The 23364-nt window shown below is 50.8% G+C and overlaps 9 protein-coding genes across 9 annotated transcripts; 6 read left to right on the top strand and 3 right to left on the bottom strand.

The window, feature by feature from the left end:
• Positions 1–442: 442 nt before the first annotated feature.
• Positions 443–2950, top strand: AKAW2_30138A (glycosyltransferase family 2 protein; the record flags this gene model as incomplete). Its single annotated transcript, XM_041686618.1, has 4 exons — positions 443–1326; positions 1394–2291; positions 2365–2556; positions 2618–2950. 4 exons carry the CDS (start codon positions 443–445, stop codon positions 2948–2950), a joined length of 2307 nt encoding a protein of 768 aa, XP_041540585.1.
• Positions 2951–4595: 1645 nt separating this feature from the next.
• AKAW2_30137A (SDR family NAD(P)-dependent oxidoreductase) lies at positions 4596–5594 on the top strand (the record flags this gene model as incomplete). Its single annotated transcript, XM_041686617.1, has 4 exons — positions 4596–4873; positions 4939–5168; positions 5225–5326; positions 5401–5594. The coding sequence occupies 4 exons, from the start codon at positions 4596–4598 to the stop codon at positions 5592–5594; spliced, it is 804 nt and encodes a 267-aa protein (XP_041540584.1).
• A 1709-nt stretch (positions 5595–7303) lies between these two features.
• AKAW2_30136A (putative amino acid transporter) lies at positions 7304–8965 on the top strand (the record flags this gene model as incomplete). Its single annotated transcript, XM_041686616.1, has 7 exons — positions 7304–7470; positions 7521–7534; positions 7585–7657; positions 7704–8035; positions 8082–8440; positions 8489–8830; positions 8882–8965. 7 exons carry the CDS (start codon positions 7304–7306, stop codon positions 8963–8965), a joined length of 1371 nt encoding a protein of 456 aa, XP_041540583.1.
• Positions 8966–10196: 1231 nt separating this feature from the next.
• On the top strand, positions 10197–11982 carry AKAW2_30135A (uncharacterized protein; the record flags this gene model as incomplete). The annotated part of the gene is made up of 4 exons (XM_041686615.1): positions 10197–10302; positions 10358–10957; positions 11022–11335; positions 11392–11982. The coding sequence occupies 4 exons, from the start codon at positions 10197–10199 to the stop codon at positions 11980–11982; spliced, it is 1611 nt and encodes a 536-aa protein (XP_041540582.1).
• Positions 11983–12095: 113 nt separating this feature from the next.
• On the bottom strand, positions 12096–13373 carry AKAW2_30134S (aminoglycoside phosphotransferase family protein; the record flags this gene model as incomplete). Its single annotated transcript, XM_041686614.1, has 1 exon — positions 12096–13373. One exon carries the CDS (start codon positions 13371–13373, stop codon positions 12096–12098), a length of 1278 nt encoding a protein of 425 aa, XP_041540581.1.
• An 854-nt stretch (positions 13374–14227) lies between these two features.
• Positions 14228–16919, bottom strand: AKAW2_30133S (sulfatase domain protein; the record flags this gene model as incomplete). The annotated part of the gene is made up of 3 exons (XM_041686613.1): positions 14228–14804; positions 14852–16552; positions 16603–16919. The coding sequence occupies 3 exons, from the start codon at positions 16917–16919 to the stop codon at positions 14228–14230; spliced, it is 2595 nt and encodes an 864-aa protein (XP_041540580.1).
• Positions 16920–20124: 3205 nt separating this feature from the next.
• Positions 20125–20795, bottom strand: AKAW2_30132S (alpha-hydroxy acid oxidase; the record flags this gene model as incomplete). Its single annotated transcript, XM_041686611.1, has 3 exons — positions 20125–20486; positions 20540–20614; positions 20669–20795. 3 exons carry the CDS (start codon positions 20793–20795, stop codon positions 20125–20127), a joined length of 564 nt encoding a protein of 187 aa, XP_041540579.1.
• Positions 20796–20943: 148 nt separating this feature from the next.
• AKAW2_30131A (uncharacterized protein) lies at positions 20944–21445 on the top strand (the record flags this gene model as incomplete). The annotated part of the gene is made up of 3 exons (XM_041686610.1): positions 20944–20960; positions 21020–21281; positions 21335–21445. The coding sequence occupies 3 exons, from the start codon at positions 20944–20946 to the stop codon at positions 21443–21445; spliced, it is 390 nt and encodes a 129-aa protein (XP_041540578.1).
• A 283-nt stretch (positions 21446–21728) lies between these two features.
• On the top strand, positions 21729–22953 carry AKAW2_30130A (D-isomer specific 2-hydroxyacid dehydrogenase family protein; the record flags this gene model as incomplete). The annotated part of the gene is made up of 4 exons (XM_041686609.1): positions 21729–22048; positions 22104–22156; positions 22211–22298; positions 22359–22953. 4 exons carry the CDS (start codon positions 21729–21731, stop codon positions 22951–22953), a joined length of 1056 nt encoding a protein of 351 aa, XP_041540577.1.
• Positions 22954–23364: the final 411 nt, after the last annotated feature.

Here is a 23364-nt window from a genome sequence, read left to right as displayed (position 1 = left end):
CTAAACAACACGACTGCGTATTGACTAATATCAGATAAGGTAGGATTAAAATAAAAGCAAAAACCAAGGCAGATGCCCCAGATCCTCGGTCCGTGCGCAAGGAGCGTAGCATACTTCAAGCCAGCTATGCTTTAACTGCATGGCGCTGACTCGGATCTCCGCTGGACGTTGTGAAGGCAGTGTTTATGGTCTATGGGGTAGTTAATGCACAATCATGCCATCGTGTAGATGTCATGACTCGTTCGATAAGAGGCCTTCAGGCCTCGACCTGTGTAACCACCATCAAAGCGACACGCATTGAATTCGACCTGCAGACATTCCGTGACGACCGATCGTCGACAAAATTCATTATATAGATAAAGGCGGACAGCCCAAAGCGCGCACCTAGTGACAGGTCACAAGGCCGGTCTGAAGTGCGGTAGCGATAGGCTAACCACCCTACATGCACAGTCCCTCTGTCGCCGAGGATGCTGACCCCGGAGAGACCCCTGGCCCTTATTGGGAACTATGCCAGGGGCCTCCCCAGGCTTGTTCTCATGACCCTGATCCTGCGGAGTGGCCTCAATCAGGCAGCATGGTTACTCCATTCAATGAGCCCCTCACAGAGGAAATTGTTATTCTCGAGTCTCTTCTAGCTGCCGCGTCACTCAGGCAGCTATGGAATCAGGCGTCCCTGCAACCCTGGTCCCCGCAGCCGATTGCTCCAAACCCGGCGGAGGAGGTGTCTGTCATCAAGCGAAGAAAACCTGGCGCCAGCTATCCGGCCACTGGAGTGGATCCAGGCGATGCCCGACGACGACAAACGAGTCACTCGGGGGCTTTGGAGGAAGGCAGAGGGACAATATACCCGCTTCTAGAGGACCAGGTGGTAGTGGAAACGCCGCATGGACCCCAAGGAGTGTATCCGGTGGAGCTCGAGGGTTGCATCCCTAATTCCGCATCTCCTGACGGGGCAGGAGTAGTTCGGGCTGTGAGCGAACAGGCTTCCATTAGACCGGACCCCCCTCCTGCCATCGAAACGAGAAGTTTCAGTCAACCCGCGAAAGCTTTTCGCCAGTCTTTGCGGAGTGTGATGGGTCGAGCCCGCGATAGCAGCTTGGGAACCCTCTACAACCGGGCGACTTTGGTGAACATTAAGCACGAACGCAGATACTGGGTCCAGTTGGTGATCGAATATGGCACATACACGGTCTACGTCGCATTCGTGTATTTCGTGCTGGTGGGGATGCCTCTGTGGAAAGGTGCTATCTACTGGCTGTACTGGTTGATGCGCCACAAGTTCATCTTACAGGGAGGCTGGGCCATTGTCATCAGCCTGGCAGTCTTGTAGGTTTCTGCCCATCCGAAGCCATGAAGAGACATCGCTTATTGTTCCGTGTTCGCGTCTACTTAGTTACTCGTTCACGCCACTTCTCGCTACCTTTGAGCAAGACGCTCCGGATCCCGAGTTTTATGAAAGTCGCCGCATCAGTCCGACAGCCCCCGATACTGCGTTGCTCATCCCCTGCTACAGAGCAGCATCTGTTTTGGGCCGGACCCTCGAGGCAGCCGTGAAGATCTTCCCTCCATCACACATATTCGTGATCGCGAATGGAGATGCCCTAACGCCAATTGACCATACTGAGGAGGTTTGCCGCCCCTATGGAGTCAATCACATTTGGAGCCCAGTCGGATCGAAGATCATCGCCTTATTCGTTGGATGTTACGCCGCTAAGAAATTTCGCTATGCTCTCCTTATCGACGACGACTGCATCTTGCCGCCTACCTTCCCCGTCGTAGTGTCCCGGCTTAGCGACACTGTCCGCTGTATCGGCTACACGATTAAGGCTGTTGCTGCGGACTCCTCTCCAGGGACATACTGCCAGCAAGCGCAGGATCTGGAGTACAAGCTGGCGGGGCTGCAGCGCACCTTCGCTGGACGCATCGGCAGCGCTACATTTCCTCATGGGGCCATCTCTCTTTGGGAACGTTCATTTCTCCGAGATACCCTTCAGGATCATCCCGGATTCTCCATCAGCGAGGACTGGTTCCTGGGCAACAGCTGTCGACGGCTCGGCGGAAGAATCCAGATGTGTAGCTCTGTGTTTGTGGAAACTCACGCACCCCCTTCGTTTCTCTTCGCTCCCGGGAAAAGACGGGGTGGATTTGGGGAGATGACCGTTTTCAAGCAGCGATTTATGCGGTGGAACTTCTTTCTTGTCAACGGCCTGCGGTACAATGTAACTTACCTCGCAAAATCGTGGAAGTTGGGAGTTTACGAAATCGGCACGAAACTATTCGTACTGCAGGAGGTATGTCCACCCTCTCTTTCCTGAACTCCCCTCAAGGAGTCTGAAATCAACGATGAGACCTAATGTGCACTAGTTGTATGAGACTGTCCTTGCCATTCTAGCCCCGTTCGTCCTCCCAATATCCCTCGTCGTCCGCCCAAAGTTTTGCATTTCTCTCATCATGGCCACATTCGCGCTGTACCTACTGAACGCCATTGTCTTCAACGAGATTCACCTGCGATTGAAGCAGGAGCGGATCAGCTTGAAGATTATCCTGTTTTACTATGTAAGATGAGCCTCCCAATGAAATATTGCGCGGTGTATTTGAGATTAATCTGAGAATGCAGATGCCCTACAAGATCATGATCGCCATTATCAACGTCGGAAGCAACTACTGGTCTCTGTACAAATATGCCCGGTATTTTGCCAAGCGACGGCCCAAGCTCACGGAAGACCACAAAGCGGTTGGACTGGTACTGAAACTGGAAGAGAGTGCACAGAACCGTGGCCCTGGTTCCACTGGGCTGGGACGCAACATGACTGTGCGCTCAGTTGGCGTGCGACGGAGCAACCGAATGAGTAGTGGGCCGGGCTTAGCTGCACTTCGCAACCGGTGGTCCCTACAAAGTCACGCTGAAGAGCCGGAGGTGACGGACGTTGTAATTGAGCCCTACACATAAGCTTCATGCGGAAGCAACCTAATATACTACTGTGGATAGAACATTGAACCCTCTTTCTAGGTTCGCAACGCCTTCGATGCACTAGTCTCTTAGCACTGCGATGCCTTGCATCCTTCCGTTAACCCTAATCTTAATCTTCGACAGCCCACCTCTATTAACCTATCTTCAGCACGGGAGCGCCGCCGTGGCGGTGGCTATGGCTACTGCTGTTGAAGCCTTGCCAATGTGTATATACACTCATTCGAATCAATTGAAGCTGGAAACAAAACCATTGGATCGAATACTCCTACCTAGATTGGCCATCCCGGATTTCTGTCATGAAGGTTTGTGAACATTCTTCCTTGTACTACACCACTAACATATCTATCCATCAACATACGCATTGCACAAATCTCTGCTTGACAAGATCTTGCTCCTTTATGCCCCGAGAATGCCCCCGTGGAAAATACCCTCCGACCATGAATGAATGTCTGAATCGATGGGAATGCCATGCCATTCACAATGAATCAATGAGGCTCTCAATCCTTTTCCGTTGGTTAAACTTTGCATCTGGCATGTCTGTCTCCCCCTCTGAAGGAGGGGGTGGCTTTGCTCATTTTATGACACGTTGCACCCTAACATTCCTGCACAGCCCACATCCTAATTAGGTCTACGATCATCCCTGGCGGATATCGCCGAATTTGAGTTTTTGTGTTTTGCTTCTTTCTTGTTTTCTATTTTTTGTGAGCTAATAGGAATTTTGACATGAATCGTGATGATGTGTGGTTTGGGAGAGGCTGGTGTGTGGCTATGCTTGTATGTATGTGGGTATCTTGGCATTGTAGGGATGCTGTTGGTCGGTGGGTATGATAGCTAATTAGCTGGCTGGAGGTTTGACCTTTCTTATCTTTGTGTTATGTGCGAGAGACCTTTATCATTTGCATGCTGGTTAATATCTTGATGACATGCTCTGCCTCGGGTTTTGCTCTTGGTGGCGACAAGGCCCTGGATACATCCACCATGCATCTCTGGCAGTGGCCTGGTCGCGATTAATGTTGCTACCTTATCTCTAGACTGGGTCTTGAAATCGCTTGGAGTATACGCCGTCCTCCCTTCTGAGGGACATTGGCAACAGACGGCGGTCGCAGCGGTGACTTACTGGACGAGGATCTCTCAAATCGTTATACTATTCACACAGCACTGTCTTGCTGCTCTGTTAATTCAACTTCTAGTATGTTGTTCACTTCTAGTATGTTGTTCTGGACATTGTAGTCGTAGTATTGAACGCTCTGACAGTGTACACCAGAGGAACAGCAGGCGGGGTACATACAGCTGCAGTATTTGTTGTTCATTCATAGCATCGGATATGCTCCGAGAGAGCTGCTGCTGTGCAACTCAATTGACCGCAAGGGATGATATCTCTTTGTCTGGTTCGCATCGACCGCCTCTACCCCGCACAACTCCCAACAACAGGTCAATCCCCCTCAGTATCATGCAGCAGAATCCACTATTGACCACTAAACAGCTGCAGGAATACGAATGCATCAAGCTCGTATCGGCCGACAATGTCTGTCCCTCGATACGAGGACCCAGGAGTAATCGGTATATCAGGTTGATCCCTTTCCTCTTAGCTGCGAGCTATACTCCCCCTAGAGTCTGTAACATCATGCGTCTTCTCAACAAGGTTGCTCTCATCACTGGCTCGTCCTCGGGTATTGGACGGGCCATCGCCTTGCGTTATGCTCGGGAAGGAGCCAAGGTTGTCTGTGCGGACATCACTCCGACTGCACGCTCGCCGGTGCCGAATGAACTGGACATTACTACCCACGATGCGATCAGCCAAAAGGGAGGACAGGCCTTCTTCCTCCAAACTGATGCGGGAGATGCATCACAGATGGAAAATGCGGTGCTGAAGACTGCACAGCAGTTTGGTCGGTTAGATATGTATGTGTGACATGACCCCAGGATTCTATCTCATGGAAAATGATGACTTGACAATGTATATGTAGTATGGTCAATAATGCAGGCGTCTCCCTGGAATCCCGTACCCCAGCTCGCATTCACGAAACCACCAATGAACTGTTCGATACCACCATGCGGATTAACACTCGCTCGGTCTTTCTGGGTAGTAAGTATGCCATCACGCAGATGTTGAAGCAGGATCCGCATCCATCTGGCGATCGGGGATGGATCATCAACTTGTCATCCATTCTTGGGATCGTGGCCGCGACGGAAAATCGTAGGTTGAATCGAGGTAGACGGAACAATATTGATGATGATGCTAAGCTGTGACAGCATCTTACTGTGCCTCCAAAGGGGCTGTGAGTAATCTCACGCGTCAGGTAGCGTTGGACTATGCGCGCGATCGCATCCATGCGAATGCTATTTGTCCGGGTTGTAAGTATTCTCACTTAGTTTTCAAGCCTCTTTGTGTAGGGATAGTCGTGGGTTATGACTGACAAGGCATGTAGATACCAGGACAGCCATCTATCAAGAAACGACGGAGTATATGCACGCCGCGGAGGACTTGATCCGACGACATCCCTTTAATGGGCCTGGGTTGCCGGATGACATTGCGCGGGTGGCCGTGACGCTGGCGAGTGAGGATGCCAACTGGATGACGGGAGCTGTGATTCCTGTTGATGGAGGGTATACTGCGCGGTGAGGTCGCAGCGGATACATGCAGTGTAGGTAGAGGCCAGCGAAAGCCAGCATGTCATGCCACTGAATACTCTGAGCTGTACCTCAATACTACAGCTAGTGGTAGCATCCTTTAATGTGTATGTCACGTTAATGAGATAACTAAGTAATGGATTGGTCTCTGACCTGTGGGAGAAGTAACATGAAATGATACTACAGTTTTTAGAGAAAAAGACAGGAATAAATTCTGCGAAAGTATGTAGCAAACCTGAAGATAATCTCTGTCTCAATGGAGATATAAATTGTCCCAGAGTACAGGGTCCAGATGGCCAAGAAAGATATATAGTTCTGTCAGGGCAAGAATAATAGACTACAGATCTGCAATCTGCTAATTCCAAGTTTTCTTAAGAGATAGTTCTCAATATAGTGCCACCAGTAGTGCTCTTCTATCGTTGCCCACTACTCCCAAGACAGTACTACTACTAATATGTGTGGAGAACAATATATGTATATGACAGCGGTTGGCCGCAGCTGCTATGCCAATTGAAACAAGCACATTGCCAATGAAACGCTGCGGAGCATATACTTTGTGAATTTTGAACTCTCATTGGAAAGTACTACGTCCAAGCTATCATGGACTGCTACTTTTAACTTTAAGCTCTTCTGGAAAGCATCGACGATAGACGTGGTGTGCTGTCTTCGGACCCAAACACACCGGTACCTGCCTGATATGCAGCCTAGCAATACGCGGCACAATTCCTGGGCACCCGGATAACTCGGTTCTCCGTCGTCGTTGAAACAGACGCTAACCCGCAAACAATATCCGGAGAAACGAGCAGGCAGTGGGTGGCAAGGCGGATGGCCTGCAGCGGGTGGAGCATTGCCGCGGGGATTTCGCTTTGAAAGCAGACCGAGATGCAAGTAGGAAAGCAGTGTCCATCAATCAGAAGCGAGCGATTAGCTGACGAGCAAACTATGAGCTAATGATCAGTCATTTGTGGCAGTCATGAAAGGCGGAAAAAAGCGATAAGTGGCAAGCAGATGTAACAATGCTTTCTAGAAGCACAATTGGAATCCCACCGAGCCGACCAGGGCCAGGGTCACCGCACCAATCAGCGTCCAGCGGAGACGCGGCTATCGTCGGGGCGCGGCAGGGTTGGGCGGGGCGGGAGCCTTTCTGTTACTTAATTTTAACCTCTCTTTTGCCTCATTGGCTCGCCCAGCTAAAAATACACTAAAAGAAACTGCTGGCCTGTGGGGCAGGAACACCAGGATCTTCCCTTTTTCTTTTTTTCGATACTGGCTAACTATGTATGCTGCTGATAAGAAAAAATTGTATGAGGAGAAAAAGCTAGATGCAGATGCAATTAGCGGGTGGGCACGGCCCTCGGCCTCTCAACGGACAAGCCACGCCCGCGCTCCCCCCCGATGTAGTAACCGCGACTCAACGTGGCAGGGTATCTACCTACCTTTCTATCTTCTGGTTCTTCCTTCCTTCTTCCTTTCCTTCTCTCATCTGGCCTTTCGTCTTCCTCCGTGTTCAACCTCGACCTTTGTGTGGCCGGCAGCTCATCCTGCAGAGGCTCAGCCAGCGGAGGACCAGATCGTCATCGACCCACTCGTGAGAATTTTTTAGTATCAGTTTCACGTTCATCGGCACTTTAGCTGCTGCTGCTACTGCTGCTGCTACTTGCGTCTATCTGCAACTAGACACAGCTCCCATTTCTAGTCACGATGCGTTTGGACGGCGTTGCCCCTCCGCCCGATGCGGTTGAGCCCAAGAGCCAGCGGGAGAAGGATGAGGACGTGGAGGACCTCAAGGCGATCGATGGTGCGCCCGAGGTGGACGCCTTTGGCGATGAAGCTAATGCGGAGGTCAAGTACAAGACCTTGAAGTGGTGGTAAGTACTTCTGTCGCGCGTTGTGATAGACAACAAGCTAATGGCACTAGGCAATGCGGAATGTGTATGTGACCAGGACGATAACTGCAAATTGCGAGATACTAACCAGCCTAGTCATGATTGCTGAATCCGTGTCGCTCGGTGTCTTGTCTCTTCCGGCTACTATGACGGCCCTGGGTCTTGTTCCGTAAGTCAGCGCCTCGATGCTTCTGCGCTGCGGCTAACCAGTGCAGTTCTCTCATTCTCATCATCGGTCTTGGTATCCTCGCCCTTTACACTGGTTATGTCATTGGTCAATTCCGTGAACGCCACCCTTACATCCACAACCTTGCCGATGCGGGAGAGATCCTCATGGGCACTTTCGGTCGGGAGTTGTTCGGTCTGGGCCAGATCCTCTTCTCTATCTTCATCATGGGTAGCCATATCGTCACTTTTACTGTCATGATGAACACCATTACCGACCACGGCACCTGCTCCATCGTGTTCAGTATCGTCGCGTTCATCATCTGTCTGGTTCTCTCGCTGCCCCGAACCATCAAGAACTTGACCTACATCTCCACTGCCTGTAGGTTTACTTTCCCCGTTTGTGCAGGGCGAAGCTAATGAATTAGCCTTCCTGAGTATCTTCTCTGCGGTTATGATCACCATGATTGGTGTCGGTGTGCAGTACAAGGGCGGTCAGAACATCAGCATCACCACCGAGACCAACCTGTACACGGCATTCAGTGGTGTGACCCAGATCATGTTTGCTTACTGCGCCCACGTCGCCTTCTTCGGTCTGATCGCCGAGATGGAGGAACCCAAGGACTTCCCCAAGGCGCTGTGTCTGCTGCAGGGCTTCGAAATTTCCCTCTACGTCACCGCCGCTATCGTCATCTACTACTATGTGGGTAACGGAGTTGACTCGCCCGCTCTGGGATCGGCTGGCCCTGTCTTGAAGAAGGTGGCTTACGGCATGGCCATTCCTACTGTGAGTCCACCCCTCTTTGTGTTCGAGGATTACTTCTGATGTGTATAGATTATTGGTGCTGGTGTGGTCAACGGACATGTTGGTCTCAAGTACATCTATGTGCGCATCTTCCGCAAGTCGGGACGTATGCACAAGAACGACTGGGTCTCTGTGGGATCCTGGATCGGTATTGGCGTGACCTGCTGGGTGATTGCTTGGATCATCGGCGAGGGTATCCCCTCTTTCAGCAACCTGGTCAGTCTGATTAGTTCGCTGTTTGCCAGTTGGTTTAGTTTCGGTCTGCCGGGTGCCTACTGGTTGCACATGAACTACGGCCAGTGGTGGTCGAGCCCGAAGAAGTGTGCTCTCACTATCATCAACATGCTCATCTTTGCCATTGGTGGCGCTATGGTAAGTTTTACCTTCTTCTTTATTCTGGGTGAACGCATGCTAATTGTGTAGTGCGGTCTCGGTCTGTACGCGTCCGGCAAGGCAATCCACGACGACTCGTCCCGGTCCAGCTTTTCGTGCGCCAACAATGCATAGAGTACTTGGAAAAAAATTGGATGACTCGACGACTAATGGGAGGCGATTTAATGTATATAAAAGCACAATCCATAGGATCCTTATAATTTCGTGCTGAGCACGTCATCAATGTGCATACTGTTCACAATGCCCGCTTATAATATCCGAGAGAGCAGATATACCCGGACCATAGACCCGTTCGTCTATCTGCCAATGATTTGAGAATAGAAGACAATTTCCATTTGTTAGTCTGATCAGACAATAGTCTCAGATGAAGACAAAGTCACATGGTGAATACTGAGCTACGGCCCTCACCACACGGGAAGGTGCAACAACTTGCCCGTTACACACTGGCTATGTCTCGGGGATGCATTAATTGTTTGAGCTACACTAGTTAGCTCACGTTATGCAAGACCATGGTTAGTCTGATCAAATCAATCCAATTGTCGAGCGTCAGATCTGGTCTGTGGATGGGGACTGCGGCTGACGTTGCATGTGAAAATGCGGCTGAGGTGGACCGATGATCTGGCGATAATACAGACAGAACAATTCATTGAATCCTAATTGAAATCCAAAGACCGCAGATCGTGCCATATGAGGAAGTGGACAATGCATGGATATTGCATCGAAGATTGCATTTTACTGGATGCTGTTTACTTCACCATGCAATAAAGACTGCACTGGTCTGTCCTGCAGATTGTTAGGGTTGGTCAACAGCATTGATCCTGGACCGACAATGGCAGGATAGTGAGCCTTCGCCACGGACTCAGCTCGGCTGGTCGGAGTATATTAAACGCGACCTGAAGATAAGCTGCAGATGAACTGCTGCTGTGTTAGCCTACATACACTGTGATAGGATGATCTCGTATTGACGATCACTCGGATGGCCCGGCGATAGCAAGTCATCCCAGCATCACCTCGGCCCGATCATGCCGTCGCCTCGGTGCATGCACATCACCACGCTGCCCATACTACAGAGTATGTGGCCAGGCCAATTGTGATTCCATCATTGGAAATAATGAATTGATAACGGAGAAGTAATCCCGATCAGTAGAAAGGGAAAGGAACTGCTGTGAGTGCAGTCTGCCGGCTTTCATTTCCGTTGTGAAGGCAACAAAGAGATGGCCCGTGAAGCTATATGATCCACTTTCTTGCATGACAGCCCCGGGCTTAATCAAACTAGTCCAATATTTATTATTCCTTCAGTCCCCTGCCCCAATTCATTTCATCTAACTTCGACTTGTGCTACGCAATGGCTACCATCTCCGTATCTCCCTTCCCCGACGTGGAGATCCCCTCCACCGACCTCTGGTCGTTTCTCTTCGAGCGTTCAGATCGCCCGTATCCACTCTCCCACCGTACGTTCTCCACTATCGCATCATGCCAGATATCAACAATTCTAATCCCATACAGCCCTCTTCGTAGACCCCCTCTCCAACCGCAGCCTCTCCTTCCAACAAATCCGCCAACGCGCCCTCCACTTCGGCCACCACCTCCAATCCAAATGGTCCTGGCAACCCGGCGACGTGCTCGTCGTCTTCGCCCCTAATGCCATTGACCTGCCCCCGCTGATCTGGGGTACTCTGGCCATCGGCGGTGTCGTCTGCCCGGTCAATCCCAGCTATCGCGCTGAAGAACTGCGCCATCCGTTGATCGATGCAGCCGCCAAAGCCATCGTCACTACCACCGCGCAAGCCCCAATCGTATACGAAGCCATTGACCGTGCCGGCCTCTCCCGCGACCGTGTCATCCTTCTCGATCAACTAGATCCACTATGGGCGACTATCAAAGACACAGACTACGTCGCACCGCACCGTCCCCCGATCCAGAACCCCGAAAAAGACCTCTCTTTCCTGGTCTACTCCTCCGGAACGACCGGCCTACCTAAGGGCGTGATGCTCTCGCACCGCAACATGGTCGCGAACATGGTGCAAAGTGCCGTTGCCGAGCAGGGCCAGCTGGTCTGGAACCAAGATCGCATTCTGGGCATTCTGCCATTCTTCCATATTTACGGTATTCCCTCTCCTCACCCTCCCACTTCCCCCTCCCGCCAATATACTGATTAATTGGGTCATAGGAATCGGCTTCCTCCTCAACTACACAGTCTACACCGGCGTACCCATGTACGTCCTCCCGCGCTTCCAATTCCCCTCGTTCTGCGATACCATCCAGCGCCATCGCATCACGTACGCCTACGTCGTGCCCCCCGTCATTCTGGAGCTGGTCTCCAACGCTGCCACTAAGAACTACGACCTTTCTTCCTTGCGCATGGTGGTATCTGCTGCGGCACCACTTGCTGTGGATTTGATCCACGCTGCGAAGCAGAAGTTGGGTCTTGTGGTTCGTCAGGCATACGGGATGAGCGAGTGTGCGCCGGCTGTTCATTTTCAGGTACATTCCCACTCTTTCCCCCCATCACATCACACCACAATGTTAACAAAAGATAGACCTGGTCGGAAGCCCACACCCACCCCGGCTCCGTCGGGCGACTTATCCCCAACATGACAGCCAAATACCATCCCATTCACGACGGAGATAACAAAGAGAAAGAACTCTGGGTGAAGGGCCCTAACGTCTTTCTCGGGTATCTGAACAACCCCACCGCGAATAAGGAATCCTTCTCCGAAGACGGATACTACAAGACTGGGGATGTGGGGTACGAGGATGATGCAGGGAACTTTTATATCACCGATCGCGTTAAGGAGTTGATCAAGTATAATGGGTTCCAGGTCGCGCCGGCCGAGTTGGAGGGGATTGTTCTGGGGCATCCGGCTGTGAAGGATGTTGGGGTTGTTGGGGTGAAGAGTGGGTTGGCGGGGAGTGAGTTGCCGAGGGCTTATGTTGTTGTTAAGGGGGATGTTGTTGGGAAGGGGGGTGAGGGGTTGGAGAGGGAGATCGTGGAGTTCGTGGAGAAGAGGGTTATTGGATATAAGAGGTTGAGGGGGGGTGTGAGGTTTGTGGAGAGTATTCCGAGGAATCCGTCCGGGAAGATTTTGAGGAGGGAGTTGAAGAAGTTGGAGAGGGAGGCGAAGTTGTGATTATACTTACTGTATATGTATTATGGAGGGTTGTATATGATGTGTTAATGCATGTACATTCAATTTTGAGCTGCTAGAGGTACATAAGTAGTATACACACATCCCATGACTACTCACACATTGAATAACTTCAATCCCTCCTCCACTATCTCGCTCCACCCCCTCACCTTCCCCTCCTTTTCCTCCCCCGCCCCCTTCACACCCACCTCCACAATAGCCCTAACATGATTCACCACCCTCTGCATCCCCTCCTGCCTCTTACTCAACTTCATCCCTTCCAACACCCACCCCTGCCCCCTACTCTTACACACCTCCTCAAACACCCCCTCCAACCGATCCCTCTCTGCCTTATCCTCCACCCCATACCGATAGTTCCACAGGAACGCCCGCACCGGATTCCATCGCGGCGCCGGCACCACGCTCGCGAACTCCCAGTCCAGGATGCCGGTGATGGGACATTCGGGAGACGATGGATCGCACATGATGTTGGCGAAATGAAGGTCTTTGTGAGCCAACACATAAGGCACATCAGTCAACTTGTCATCAGACCCAATAACTGAGATGAACTGCTCCAACCGGGGGATTAAATCCCTATGTGTCGATAATGATGGATGAATGCTAATGGCATGGATATACCGCTCCAAACACGCAATATTATACTCCGTGTAACTCGCATACCCATCACTCTTGAACGGATTCAGCGTTTCCAGCGTTTCACCCATTCCAGCCCAATATGTCTCCACATCCTGCGTCTGCCAATACGTCTCCTCAATAGGCGGTCCACGCACTATCTCCATCCCCTCCTCCTCCTCCTCCCCATCATCACCACCACAGGCTGCTAATTGCAGTCCACCCACATACCCCCCCGTCCAGGGCTTACCATGCAACTCCGTCACAAACCCCGCCACCTGCTCCACCAACCTCCTCTTCCTCCCCTCATCAAGACCCTCATACACCTCCGCAACAGACACACCCGGCACCCGCTCCAACAAGGTAAACTCATACCCGAGGGGATTGTCCCGACTCGCCGAGTAGGCAATCACCGCGGGAACGGGGATGGAAGTGTTCCGTCGCACCCAGGTCATTACACCCACTTCGTTGAGGGTCTTTATCCGGGGGATTTGGGTCCCCGAGATGCGCAGCACTAGGGTGATGCTCCCGTCGGAGGGGTCTGCGCGGGCGCGGATCGGGGGCGTGGCGGATGCGGCGGCGGAGGGGGAGTACTGGATGAGGTAGATTGTGTGGAAGGCCGCGGAGACGGGGAGGGGGGTTATGGTTGTTGGTGGGGGGAGGGAGAGGTTGCTGAGGAGGTTGAGTATGCTGGTTGAGGGGAGCGGAGGTGGGAGGTTGGAGGTGGTCGTCATTGTTGGTGTTGTGGACGTCGTGGTCATGGGTTAGGGTGGGTGGGAGCGGTTCGCTGGGAGTATGTAGGCCATGGTGATTATGGCTGTCATTGTGATTTATATAGTAGTAGTACGTATCCTCATGATGTTGAGGATATTTTGACCATCATGTTGATGGATGCATGGTTACTGTTGCATGACTCATGGTGAATCATGCACCATCATCCAGCTAGCTGGTGAAGGCTGCGCGAAGGATGAAGCTAGTGTGTAGAGCACACATGGTGATAGGTAGGCCGACGGTGTTCCTGGATAGCTTATCGTGTGGCGCCGCAATGGACTGATAAGCTTCGGAGATGATGATATCCCTGGCTTGGATGAGGTGGAGGTTTGGTTCAGGGGCCGCTATCGGAGGCACGTGATAATTTGATGCCTGAGGCATACAAGTGCTGTTATGAAGTAGAAGCGGTGAACTGTTGGATGTATCCTGAGATGACCATATCCGAGTACAGCATATGCGTATATATGCTGAATTGCAGTCCTATCTACGGTCCAATTGGGGGTTCAGATAATGTGGTGACCAAGACTGCCAAGTCAAACCAACACTGAATAACGATCTGCAAACATCTCCATCTGGCCCTACGGTAGATCAAGATCTGGGCGCCGAGGAACTAGGCTTTATATTGATCTTAGTAACGACATTCTAGGTAATCGCTGTCAATAGGAGACTGCAAGGTGCATAACAAAGGGTTAAGTTAATCTCGAGAAAGATTGTATGGGTAAAGTAGCGCGCCAGTGAAATATAGCATAAACGCCAAATGCTGCAAATGTCTGATATCATGATATCATCCAAGACTATGTACAAATGTTTGACTTCAACTGATCCTCGCGTAGGTCGTAACATCCTAATGTTTAGGATGATATTGGTACAAATGCCAGTTCTCCATCACCCACCACTCTGCCACATGGGCGGCATCACGCACCCAATCCACCGCATCACTGCCGTGTTCCTTCTCCAGCCTCTTGGCCAAATCAACCAGGTTGAATTCCGTCACCGGGTGCTGCTCTTCCGGATCCTGCTCGACGTTCGTGAACCGCCACTCGACGTCGTCGACTAGGGGAATCACCAGTCGGTATTCGGGATGGGCAGCGGACCGCACTGCCAGCCATGAACCACCAGTATTCATGACGGTGAATTGCCAGTTCTGGCGGCCGTCCATTTCCGGGACGAGCTCGCGGATCATCGACTGGCCTTCGTAAATGGAAAGCAGATCCTGCGCAGTGTGGGTGCTGTTGGGCCCCAGCGAGGACGACTGGATCAGCAGGTCCAGAATGGTAGGGACCACTTGTTGAGTGATGACTGGGGTGTTGACTTCAATGGATGGAAGATGAGGATGAGCAAACACCATTGGAATGTGGAAGCTGCCGATGTGGGGGTTATCGTATGGAGTGACACCTCCATCATTCGGAAGGGAGAGACCACTGTCCCGGTTAGTATGCGACTCATGGTATGATGGAGAACAACTTACTGATCACCAGCCATGACGAGCAATGTCTCGTTGATAACGCCCTTCTCGGTCAGAATGTCGATGATCTCCTGCAGCCAGTCGTCGATGTATCCAATCGTGTTCAGGTATTTGTTGATATCCTCATTGGAATTGGTATTTTTCGATGATACCATCTCCTCGTATGCGTTGTCGGGCATTCCCCACGGGTGGTGCGTTGTGCCCGTCAGATGCGTTAGGAACAGCCGGCGGTGGTTGTGTTCCGCATCGTCGAGCGCATCGCGCACGTAGTCGCCCAGTACCATATCAGGGTATCCATAATAGTTGACCTCCTTCGACGAGGAGGCCGAATGCGTGGCATTTGCCTGTTCCAAAGACTCTTTGGTCACGACGTCATGGAAGCCCAATTTCGGGGTGAGCTTGTCCTGATTATCATAGCCCTCGGTGACGGACTGCATCCATGCCGAATGCCATGGCCAGGTGCGGTAGTCGGATTGATCAGTGGTGCGGTTAGTATCCACATCATCCTGGTGGTTCAATGCATCCAGGATATGCGGCATGCACGGCTGATAGATGTGATGGTTGTATTCGCGGTTAAAGTCGGCGACTAGTGGCGTCACTCCGCATACCGTCCCGACAAGACTCTTCAGGGTGTAGGTGCCCGTGGTAAAAGCGTTGCGGGCACTGATGCCGCCATATGACCGTCGGCCGTAATCATGCTCGTTGTCGTGACCGAATCCCGCGTCAAAGCCGGTTAGGAACTCGGAAGTGCGGGTAAGATTTGCGACGAGCTTTTGAACGTCGTCGGGGATTTTCTTATCTGAATAAGTTTTGGCGATGCGGTTCCACATGAAAGCGTCCTTGCGCAGGGGAAAGACGTCGCTCCGGGTACTCTCCAACTTGATAAGAATAACATGTTTAATGTTGACGTTGCCGCTGGACAAGGCCTCCTGCAAGGAGTCCAACACCGGGTTCTGCAGGTTAGGCACATGCAGCGGATCACTTCCGGGGTTATAGTGCAACCGAGGCACATCTGTCCTGGTCCAGTCTTCGAAGCCAGGCAATCCTCCCTTGGGCAGCCAGTCCCATTTGGGTACCTTGTCTAAGAGTGTGCGACCCTCCAACCACTCATAGTCGCCGGGCAGCCCCCCAGCGCGGACAGGGGAGTGTCGGTGACCACCGATGAAGGGTGCTACTGGCAAGGCTTCTGACAGGAACATGTAGGCGGGATCCCAGGGTCGAACCACGCGCAGCAAGACCAAGCTGAGGAATGGCACCCAGACGGCCAGCTTGATCAGAATCGAGTGTCCCCGTCTCGTGGCAGGTGCGACTTCACCATATGGCTCGAGAAGGTGGATCGAAGAGCCATCGTCACTCTTATCGTCGAGATAGTCATCCACGCCGATCTGCTCGTAGATCTCGGGTTCCGGCAATCCAGATCTCGGGCGGAACGCACGAACCCGGCTCATACAACGGAACAAACATTTGAATGGTTGTCCGAGGATTGTGAGGATGCCACCAACAACGCGATGCAGTGGTGCAGACAGAAACCATGCTACAGTGAGCAGAATGCCTTCCACGATCAGGAATCCTGTCAGTCCCTGCAACAATGTGCGCATGGCAGCGGCATCGCGGTGGAAGGTTTTGGCTTGTCGCCAGTGAATTTCGGCACCGGTGACGATGTAAAAGGAGGTATTTGCGGCGGTCATTCCGGACATGATTAAACTAGATTGGTCAGTGATTGAGAGGCAATTTCTGGTATGTGCACAGCCTACCTAAATGGTACAATCACCAAAGCTGATAAAAGTGCAACAGTGCGCCAGTGAAATTTCTGAGTGAAAAAGCGGATGAGGAGGGTGAGAATTACATCCTGGAAGAAAAAGGTCGAGCCCCAGAGGAAGAATTTAGGAGGAGGGAGAGAATGGATGTGAGCGTAAAGATGCAACAATTTGGCGCCAAAAAGTGCGATGAAGGAGACAGTGAAGAAATATCGGCGTGTGAACTCCCATGTGTAGTCGAAGAACTCGCCAGGAGATGTACGCAGACGCTGTAGGGCAGGGCCACAGCGGCGGAGGGGATTGAAGAGCTTCATGGTGCAGCAGGAAAGTCACAGTATCTCAGCAGACGGACCGCATGGCACCACGGACTAAGAGCACACCCATTGAAGGGTGGAGGGACGGAGATGGCGTGACCGGGATGGGAGCCCGGAATGATGGAAGAAGGCGTCAAAAGAGAAGGAAGGGAATGAAGGGTTCTTCAAGAAGAGAGGAGGGAAGGAGAGGAGGAGGGGGAGAAAGAAAAAGAGGAGAGAGATGGGGAAAGAAGAGCAGGACGCCATGATGATGGAGGCCTGAGGAGGTGGAGTCTTTCTCACAGCCAGCAATCACGGATAGAGCCGCAGTTTCAATTCACAGCCCTGCATCCAAACGGGCAATATAGCACGCTGGCCAGTCCAACGAACCTGCGAACTCTAAAGCTGGGTGGTTCACGGTGTGCCAACCTCCAAGCAGTCTAGTGACTTGTGGACTACCAGTAGTGCTCCGAGACTAGTGATCTCTACTACACAGTACTACCCAGCACTACACAGCACTAATGACCGAGGATGAATTGCGATGGATGCCTGGCGCAGAGAAAGTTGGACCCTGAGGGCCCTGGACCCTGATGGTCCACCAGTAAGATGGGAAACCATTGGCTGTGCAGGCGAGAGCCGGTAAAATTAGAAGCAGCGGCGTTGCCAGACGTGCCCCGAAAACCAATCAGCCTCGGGGCCAAGACCCGCAGACCCTGGGAAGTCAGTCTGAGACAGGGGAAATCTTAACTGCAATTATCATCGGTCGTGTGTTCCGGGGCAAATCCATCCATCCCAAACATCGTGTTCCATTAATTGCAATAGGGGTACCACTAGATTGATTTCATGTTTGAGAATAATTTTTGTCCCCCACCGATCGATAGATACAAGCAAGCAGCTCTCTCGGTCTAGTTGCCACTATCACCAACGATCCGCAGGCTTGTCTTCCGCCCCCAAGAACACGTGGTGAGGACCTTCCCTTTCAGTTGGAATCAAAAGATGCATCTGTTATTTTCATCCCAAACGGGAGGCCTGATGCCCCAGAGGAGTTTAGTTTGGTCCCTCCGGGCGTGACCACATTCCTTTTTGGGCCCCCGAGCGGGGGGTTACATCCGCTCTCACCAATCAGTAAACAGACCGCCCGTGTATGCTCCACTGCCAAGGCTTCCAGAGAAATCTCTTGTCCGTTCATTTATTCTCTTTTGATTGTTGTTATTCACAAAATTTCCCTCTGCCTCTTCCCGTTGTCTCACTTCAACCTGTCTTACATAGCCCCCTTCTGCCCAATTGCCATTTCCTCTCTCCTCTTTTGGCCAGTGAACAGTCTCCCACGTTACATCATGTATTGACGTGCCGTTATGGTTTGTGTGTAACTGTTAGGTTCAATTCTAAACTGCAGCAAGCAGCAAGCAGCATGTAGCACGTGTGGATTCCTTCATATGATGTTAGAATCCGCTCATTTGCATGGATGCATGGGACCAGCTGCAGCCTCGCTTCCCCGCTCATCCATCGGGATTCTTCTCCTCAAGCAACTCACCTGCACGAGACCTGATGCTGATGTGGGAAGCACCTCCGGGTTGTCAAACCTATCGGGGAGGAAAAAAGAGGAACAATGTCCTTGGCACACGGCAGTCCCACCGGATTCCTCTCTTATTCCCGACTCTTTGTCTCTCTTGTTGTCTCTCTCTGTCATTATTAATAGACGTGGTGGATCACGGCGGATACATGGCATGGATCCGGACATCACCGCCATCAACTCTCAAAAGCCGAAAATGAGTGTGCAGCTCACTACCAACAAACACCCTGAGTAAGATAATCATTGACCCCTCAAAGCCCTGCATGGTCTTGGCTTGGATGCGTCAAAGCGCCGTTGACAGAATTAGTCATGTTGGTTTCATCTTGTATCGCAGGCAGAAAACGTGTCACCGTTTGTGTTGCCTAACGCTTTTGTTGGCGTTTCTCATTGCCTGGGTGTTACCTAATGCTCTTTCAAAGATTCAACTTTATTATATGACATGTTACGCTGCTAAAATATGTCGCAGAGGTACTGCCAGGAGCCTTTTCACGTTTGACCTCGTTCTCCGCGGCACTCAGCCTTGCCTTGTAGACCCTGCATTGCCAAGAGTAATGAGCACATTGTTGTACCTATCAGGCGCTGCGAGCTTAGTCCCATCCTCCATCGTGCTTTTTTCCTTATTATTGACCGACCAGCTCGGGTTTGATCAAGAAGGATGTGGGATGACTGAGAGGATGTGGCAGTGTTGCCCTCAGTCATCCAAATATATATCCCACCCACCATCCCACCACTTTCGGCACATGACAAAGACTTGTAACTTCGCTACAGCTACTACTATGAAGCAAACAGTAGATTCTTCGGATTGTAAACTAGTAAATATCTCGTTCAAAGTACAACGAAATACACTCACCCTTAGTAATATGATTCTATCAGCCGGGCATCGCAGTCCAGCCCAGCGAAGATCCTTGCGCCCCGAGGGATTTGCCAACTCAATCATCGCGGGGAGACCTTCGAAACCTCGTCGATCATGACATCACTCAGAATATGAATGTCACATGCTGACAATCAGTGCACCCAATGTAGCTATCTAAGGCCCTAAAATCTCACTAACTACAGTGAGAGAAATTGCATGTTGACTCGCAGAAAGCACCCCCGGAAGGATAGAGCATTCGAGTCAACCCAGGTGTGAATACTTACATATTATGTGAGATATTTTGTGTTAAAGGTGAGTGTGCATGTAATGAGTCCATTTGCCTATGGCTCTTCTCTATTCTAGCCGGAAGCTACTTTTTTTTATAGAGATATAGGGTACTGAGTTTGCGTACTATTTTACGTTCAACTGCAAATACACATAGGTATCAAGATGCTCCAAGAAAAACCAGGTTAATGCAATATCCATAGGAAATTGAACCAGCAGCAAGGGTCCACACTCTTCGTATCCTAGTAATCTCACATGTCATGTGGATCGCTACGCAAATATACACGTTTCACACCGCATATATCAATTGAATACTGACTATGGGCGTCAGAATAGTAAGCCATGAATCTTATAGCTTCGAAAGCACACCGTTCGTCTCGAGGATAGACAGATGACTCTTATTGATATCTTTGATGGTTTTGCATCTAGATTCTAGTTAGAACTATTCCCTCGCGTGTTGAAATTTAACGAAAAAGGCGAGTCAAGTCTCTTACCCAGCAAGGCACATGGCCAATTTAAATTCTTCTTGCAATAGCTTGACAGCAAGTTCCACGCCCTTTGTTCCATTGTACTAAAAGGTTCAAAGTCAGGAAAGGGTCATGGAAGGACGATATTAAACTAACCGCTAATCCCCAGATAGGTATCCTCCCTGCAAAGCAATAGTCCGCTCCTAGGGCCAAAGCCTTGAAAATGTCTGTTCCGCGGCGGATACCGCCATCAATGGCGATGGCTATTTTGCCCTTTGCGACAGGTGCACATTCGCGTAGTGCATCAAGAGTGGCTGGTACTCCATCTAATTGTCTACCGCCGTGGTTGGAAATCACAACACCGTTGACTCCATGCTGGATGGCCAGTGCGACATCTTCAGCAGTATAGACTAATAGATAATGTAAGCCTCTCCACAGAGTACGAAGCAAAATCAAAACTTACTTCCTTTCACCCAAATTTCGAGCTTAGTTACACTTCTAATCCACGCAATGGCCTCGGCCCACTCAATACCATCCTCTAAGAATATATCATTAGGGGTTTGAAGGAAGATTTCGAACATCCGTAACTCACCATATGCTAGCCCCTCACCCGTCTCGGTCAAGTTACTCATATCAGAGCCAGGGGCAAGATTGGGATATCCCATGCCGTTTGGAATTCCGAAAGAGTTTCTGTACTCGTTCAGACGCCTTCCGAGCATTGGCGCATCCACTGTTAGCATGACTGCCTTATACCCAGATTCTGTGACATAAGAAGACTTAGCACCCGCAATGATCAAGGAGACAAAGGGATGGGTCTCACTCTCTGCGCGCTCAAGTAACTGCCTCGTAATATTCCGATCCTTCAATATGATGAATTGTATCATGTATGGGTTTCCCGACCCCTCTGCTATGACGTCCTCTAACGAGCAGGTTGCATGTGAAGACAACGCCATGCATATATTCGCCTCAGCAGCAACCTTGGAAGTTCCGATCTCGCCGTCCGGATGGGCGATCTTGTGGGTGGCAGCGGGAGCAAATCCAAATGGGAAAGAAACTTTGGTATTGCAGATCGTTGTCGAGGTGTCCAGGTTAGAGACATCGCGAAGAACGCGTGGGCGGATCTTATACCGGTTGAAGGCATCTTCGTTGTCTTTCACGCTATGATTGTGTTATCAAGATATGATATGATATGGATATTATCCCACGTACGTGATGAGATCCATTGCGCCTTCATTGAAGAATTCTGCTAAGTGGTCAGCGGATGCCGCAATACACAGATCTAGTAGAGCTAGCTACCCTTGAATACTCTTGGGAGTTTCTCCGATGCCTTGGCCTGCAAGTCGGCAATGGAGAAGATCTCCGAGTCTAGGCTTTTTCCTCGATTTGCCATAACTTCGTGCGCGTAACTTAATTGGTATGATCGTTGAACAGTTACAGTGGTCCATCGACCCGTGTTTATATGCACCTAATTCTCTAATTGATAGTGGTTCGCCATCGCAACTGATAAGATCTCTTGACTCGGTCCTGATGGCATCTTGACACGGCTTCGGGCCCTTGACTCGGTCTCTACAGAGCCGAGTCATTACCGGAATCTTAAGTAGAGGTTGACCCGCACTCATAGAGCGTGATATCCACATCGGTCCCTTCAAACAATGACATATTCAGACCTTCTACTCTTCATCCAGCCCTTTGCGCCTCCGGACCAATGGCTCCAGAGAGTGCGACAGGCTAATCCGGGAATGCGAGTGGAGTATCATCATGTGGAGATGTACGCGAAAGAACTACCACCCATCCCGAAGGAAACATGGGCAGAGGCTACCATACTCTTCACCTGGCAAGTATTTCCTCCGAAGGAATGGGTGCCGAAGCTTCAGTATGTTCAGCTGTTGAGTGCCGGATGCAATCAGTTACTGGGCATGCCACTTTTTGAAGACACAGATATTCCATTCTGCACGTCTAATGGCAATCATCCGTGAGTACTAAACCTAGTAGCTGTAAGGAGTCACGACAACTGATCAGTCTTTAAGGCCCCAAATAGCGGAGTGGGTTTTCTCAACGTTCCTGGCGTTTCAGCATCATAGTAAGGCCGAAAGACAACTTTTTCACAATAATTGTAGACACTAATTATTGGAAGTTCCGGAGTATCTCGAGAACCAAAGGGCCTGCAAGTGGGTAGATCCACCTACTGATGAGGATACAGAGGATGCGGTCGGCCTCAGAATGTGAGTGTAACACCATCCTTCGCCCTACTGCTTCATAACAGTGCTGACACAACCTTGAAGTGGAATTCTAGGATACGGCTCCATTGGCCGACAATGTGCCCGAGTCGCCAAAGCATTCGGCATGGATGTCTACGCGTATACCTTGCACAGCCGGGACACCCCTGAGTCTCGCAGATCCGAAGACTATACTGAACCGGGACTGGGCGACCCCGAAGGCGAATTTCCATCGGCATGGTTTGCAGGAAAAGAGCAACTGAATGAATTTCTTGCGTCGGATCTCGATCTACTGGTCATCACACTGCCGCTCACATATCAAACCCGGGGAATGATTTCGCGTGAGCAGTTTGACATCCTTAGCAAGAAGAAGGCCTATGTTAGTAATGTTGGACGGGGACCCTGTGTCAATACGGAGGACTTGATGGTTGCACTGGATGAAGGCAAAATCAGGGGTGCTGCTTTGGATGTGACGGATCCAGAGCCGTTACCCGCTGATCATAAGCTCTGGGGGTATAAGAACGTCATTATCACGCCTCATTGTAGTGGCAACTCGAATCATTATTATGAGCGCGTGTTGAAGATTTTTGCGTATAATTTGGAGAGACGGACACAGGGCAAGCCATTAGTTAATCATGTCAATAGGGCATTGGGGTATTAGAGCGTAATAGGCGCTCTTCAAATATGAGCAATGATTCGTGTCCATGGTCAAGTCCTTTTTCTTTTATTTTTTGTACTCGCTTGAGCAAGTCCAAGCGGACTATACATCATGTGTTTTGCCATGACGAGAGATCCGGGTTAATAGGAGTAGGTGGGAGTCGGAGGGAATTTTGGTCATTCAATCTGGCGTGAAGGTAGTGTGAGTGTGAAATAAAGAAGTCCTACATAGTACGATGCTGAGTTCCGTAGCCACAACAATTGAGGACATGCAATGCATCGACAGCTGTAAAAGAGGGGTGTGACCAATCAAGACTGGGCCGAGTCATATCAGTTCGAAGTGGGGATGCTGTTGACTCGGCCCAGTCGGCAAAGGAATACCGCTTATCGCAGTTCCGAACAACAACTAACGAGA

The sequence above is a fragment of the Aspergillus luchuensis genome, chromosome 3 (assembly GCF_016861625.1).
Source record: "Aspergillus luchuensis IFO 4308 DNA, chromosome 3, nearly complete sequence".
Lineage (NCBI taxonomy): Eukaryota > Fungi > Ascomycota > Eurotiomycetes > Eurotiales > Aspergillaceae > Aspergillus > Aspergillus luchuensis.
Note: the sequence above shows the minus strand (reverse complement) of the source record. Positions and strands in the feature narration are given on the sequence as shown.